The sequence below is a fragment of the Echinops telfairi genome, unplaced genomic scaffold (genome assembly GCF_000313985.2).
Source record: "Echinops telfairi isolate 266 unplaced genomic scaffold, ASM31398v2 ScPeMD7_7458;HRSCAF=8496, whole genome shotgun sequence".
Taxonomy (NCBI): domain Eukaryota; kingdom Metazoa; phylum Chordata; class Mammalia; order Afrosoricida; family Tenrecidae; genus Echinops; species Echinops telfairi.
This window is the reverse complement of record NW_022111358.1, coordinates 30,389,896-30,393,924: the sequence shown is the minus strand read 5'-3', so window position 1 is coordinate 30,393,924 and position 4,029 is coordinate 30,389,896. Positions and strand designations below refer to the sequence as shown.

Genomic DNA, 4,029 nt, shown 5'->3' with positions numbered 1-4,029 from the left:
TCCTCAGCTCACCACCACCGTGGTCTCCTGCCGCCCCGCGGAGTGGCAGGCCGAGGGCAGCCACGGGAAGAAGGAGGTGGTGAGCGGCTTCCGCGTGGTGCTGGAGGACACGCTGCTCTTCCCCGAGGGCGGGGGACAGGTACCGCCTGCCCCGCGCTCGGCCCGGCCCGCGAGTCCCTTCTGGACCGCAGCCGTGCTTCAGAGCCGCTTTCTTCCCTTTCCTCTGGTTCTCTGGGAATCCTGTTACTCTGTTCCAATCAACGGACAGCAGAAGAGGACACAGTAGCCCCGCCCCCCCTGCCCTTCCCCTGGGGAGATGGAATTCTGGGTCCGCCCCTCCCACCCGGGCCCTCCCGCGGCGTTGTTAGGGCGCGTCCTGCCTCCCACGACTGAGGACCCGTTCTTCTTGCCCCCAGCCGGACGACCGAGGCACCATCGATGGCGTCACTGTGCTGAGAGTGACCCGCCAGGGCTCCCAGGCTGAGCATTTCACACAGACGCCCCTGACCCCCGGGAGCCGGGTCCAGGTGCAGGTGGACTGGGAGCGGAGGTTTGATCACATGCAGCAGCATTCAGGTAGGTGGAGCCGAAGAGGGGCGGGGGCACCGATGGACGATTGAGAAGGGGTTTTGCTGCTTTAGAAGTTGATCTGTGGGAAGAGGCAGCCGTGTGCAGAATTTGCTTTGATTTGGGCCCCCAAAGCAAGAGAGGAAGTAAAAATAGTAGAATCGCTGCTAGATTTTATGAACTTCCCGCTTGATAGCTGGATGTCCTGCAGGCCACTCAAACCTAACATGCCCAAATGGACTGGAGCTCTCCCCTCCCGCTTCGGGCTCAGGCAGCATCCTCTAGCTCAGTACGCGGTGTCCTGAGCCACACAACTGTGGAAGTCACTGGGGAGAGCCGTTGAGCCCTGTTCACTTAGCTTTTCAATTTCTCTGCGCTGCCCTCACCGTGTGGACCATCACCCTCGTCTGAGCTCTTCTCACTCTGCCCTGGGCCCCTAAGGGCCTCCGAGCTGGTGTCCCCACTCTTAGTCTTGCTTGCTCCTCTGCAGCCCGCTCTCCACATCAAGCCCCCGGAGAGCAAGTCGATGCTGAACCACAGCGACCCTCTGGGCCAGAGTAGAACTCCCTCAGGTTTCCGAAGCTGTAGATCTTTACAGGAGGAGACAGCCTCATCTTTTCTCCCATATTCTCTGCACAACCGCCAGAATCCTGTTTTGTTTATTTTGTTTTCTAAAGGAAGATCTGATCATGTCATACCCCAGCTTAAAGCTCTTCCAAGACTTTCTGTGGCTCTTTGTGAAACAAATCAAACACCTCATCGCAGCCATTAAGTCCCCCAGGCTGCTGTCCTCTGTCCTCACTCAAGGCTCATTCCTGCTGCTGTCCTGGGATGAATTCCTCCTCCTTGTCATCATCAGCCAGGGACACCGCTGGATCTCCAATGCCAAGCCCTGTGCCTTGCATGTGGTGGGCACTGTTCGTCTGAGTAGACAAGAGAAACAAATCTATGGAGACACTCATATGTGTATAGGAAAGAGCTTTATATACAAGAGCGATTTAATATTGAGAGAACATCCCAGCCCTGTCCTGATCAAGCCCATAAATCTGATATTAGCCCATATGTCTGATACCAATCGATAAAGTCCTCTTCAGACTCATGCAACACATGCAATGACGCGGAATGCAGGAACATCGCAGACCAGTGGGTGCAAAGTCTTGTGGATCCAGTGGTGGTAGAAGCATCTCAGTGCTGGCAGGAGTCTCCACATGGCTCCTCCAGTTCCCAAGGGCACGGGGTCTATCAGTGTAATGCCATGTGTCTTGTCAGTAGAGAATCTCTAAGGGAGTGAGCCAAGAGCGAGAGACTCCTGTCTCCAAGGAAAAAATACAGGAGTTCCCAGAATCCTCAGAAGGCCATGCCTACACAGAGGCCTCATTGGCTATATCCCAATTGACAGGCTAGACTCCACCCCTACACTCTTGATCCTCAAATGGACACCAGGTTATGTAACTACCACAGGCACTCAGTAAATACTGTCGAATGAGTGAGTGCAACACATTAGAGCTTGAGTTCGAATCCTGGTTCTGCCTCTGATAAGCCACATTGCCCTGACAAGTCATTTGATCTCTCAAAGCCTCCGTTTCCTCACATGACATCATCATGCCTCTTGCAGGGATTCTTGGGAAGGTTGTCCATAAGGCTCCTGAAGAGCTCAGTGCCTGGCAGTCTGAGCTTCGGCAAGTGAGATTGTTTGTGTCGGTGGGAGAGGCCGTGGCTGCCTGGGGTGCTGACGCCTCGCCCGCTTTGTGCTCTCTTTGCTCAGGGCAACATCTCATCACAGCCGTGGCTGACCATCTGTTTGGGTGGAAGACGACTTCGTGGTGAGTGGGAGGCGTGAGAGCCATGAATTCCTCTCTCAGGCGTGGGCCTGGGCTTGGGAGGATGCGCGGAAGGCGAGTGTTCGTAGTCTGTCCTGGGTTCTCCCTTCCCCTTAAGAGTGGGCTTCCAGGTGCGATTTTCCAGAGACACAGGACCAATAGGCCCCTTGAGGGGCCTTCAGAAAGCTCGTGGAAAGATTCCATTGTCTTCTAATTCCATTTTCCCACAAGCTTTTCCAAGCTTCTACATATATGTATAGAAAGTGATGGAAAGAGTTGATTCGTGCCACTGTAGGGGCTCGTAAGCCTGAACTACTCGGACCGGCTACCAGTCTGGACACTGGGGTTTACTGTGTGACAGCCTTGAGGCAGAAGCCCTTTTCTGGAAAACCTCAGTTTTTGCTCAGAAGGCCGTCAACTGATGGGTTGAGGCCCACTCACATCACTGAGGGTAACTGTTACTTAAAGCCACCTGATGTAGCAACTACATTAGCTAACTGCCCCAGAGCAGCATCTGAACTAGTGTTGGGCCAAACACCTGGGCACCATCACCCAGCCAAGTTGAGTAAAATGAGCCATGACAGAAGGGGTGGTGGGGAAGGGGGCGGGGGTGGCCTGGGCTTCTCTGGGCCGGGAAACACAATGCTCAGAGGAGAAACAGCTACCTGGTCTCAGGGAAGAACCTGGAATTTGGAGCCCAGCGAACTGGGGGCGAATCCTGTCTGCCCCACCCACCGGCTGTCTGACCTTGATCACATTCCTAGTATCCGTCCGAGGCTTAGGGTCCTTATGAGCCAAGCTGGAGTGAGGCCTTTGGTGAGGATGAAACTCAGCATTCTTCATAGCCCGTGGCCCTTTGGCCTGTCATTCTCGTCCCCGTGAGCAGCAGCCTCCCGTGACTCGCCTCTGCCTCCCCTGGCAGGGAGTTGGGACGCCTCCGGAGTGTGATTGAGCTGGACAGCCCCTCCGTGACTGCGGAGCAGGTCGCTGTCATCGAGCAGAGCGTCAATGAAAAGGTCCGAGACCGGCTGCCCGTTAGCGTGCGAGAGCTGAGCCTAGCCGATCCGGAGGTGGAGCAGGTGAGGGGCGAGCCAGGGCGCTGGCCCTGCTGGATGGCCTCCTCTGAGGGCCCTCAAAACTCAGACAGGTCCTCTCCCTCTATTCCAGGTGAGGGGCCGGGGTTTGCCGGACGATCATTCGGGACCCATTCGCGTCATCACCATCGAGGGCGTTGATTCCAACATGTGCTGTGGGACCCACGTCAGCAATCTCAGTGACCTGCAGGTAGGAGAGGAAGGGACTCGAGTGGGGAGCCCCCTGCCCGGCTGGCAGTGGTGTGTGGAGGGCCCTTGCTGCGGGATGCTCAGGGCAATCGTCCCCTTCCTTGCTTCAGGACTGGGCGGAGTGTGGGCTCTCTCCCCCACGCAGGCTCCAAGATGCGTGGTGGCTTATGCCCATGTGTGCATGCGTTACTCCCTTCTTCACGTAGGTGATTAAGATTCTGGGCACCGAGAAGGGGAAAAAGAACAAAACCAACCTGCTCTTCCTGGCCGGGAACCGGGTGCTGAAGTGGGTAGAGAGAAGTCACGGGACTGAAAAAGCGCTGACGGCTCTGCTCAAGTACGCCCTCTCCTCCCCTGCG

General features: G+C 56.2%; 1 protein-coding gene across 1 annotated transcript in view; it reads left to right on the top strand.

The window, feature by feature from the left end:
- Position 1: 1 nt before the first annotated feature.
- The window catches only part of LOC101638921 (alanyl-tRNA editing protein Aarsd1), a gene marked incomplete at its 5' end in the record, with an annotated part of 12,812 nt that continues 8,784 nt past the window's right edge, over positions 2-4,029 (top strand). The window contains 6 exons of the mRNA XM_004707493.3: positions 2-139; positions 417-576; positions 2,333-2,390; positions 3,310-3,466; positions 3,555-3,671; positions 3,877-4,007. Coding sequence (XP_004707550.2) covers positions 2-139; positions 417-576; positions 2,333-2,390; positions 3,310-3,466; positions 3,555-3,671; positions 3,877-4,007 — 761 coding nt within the window. The remainder of the gene's footprint in view (positions 140-416; positions 577-2,332; positions 2,391-3,309; positions 3,467-3,554; positions 3,672-3,876; positions 4,008-4,029) is intronic.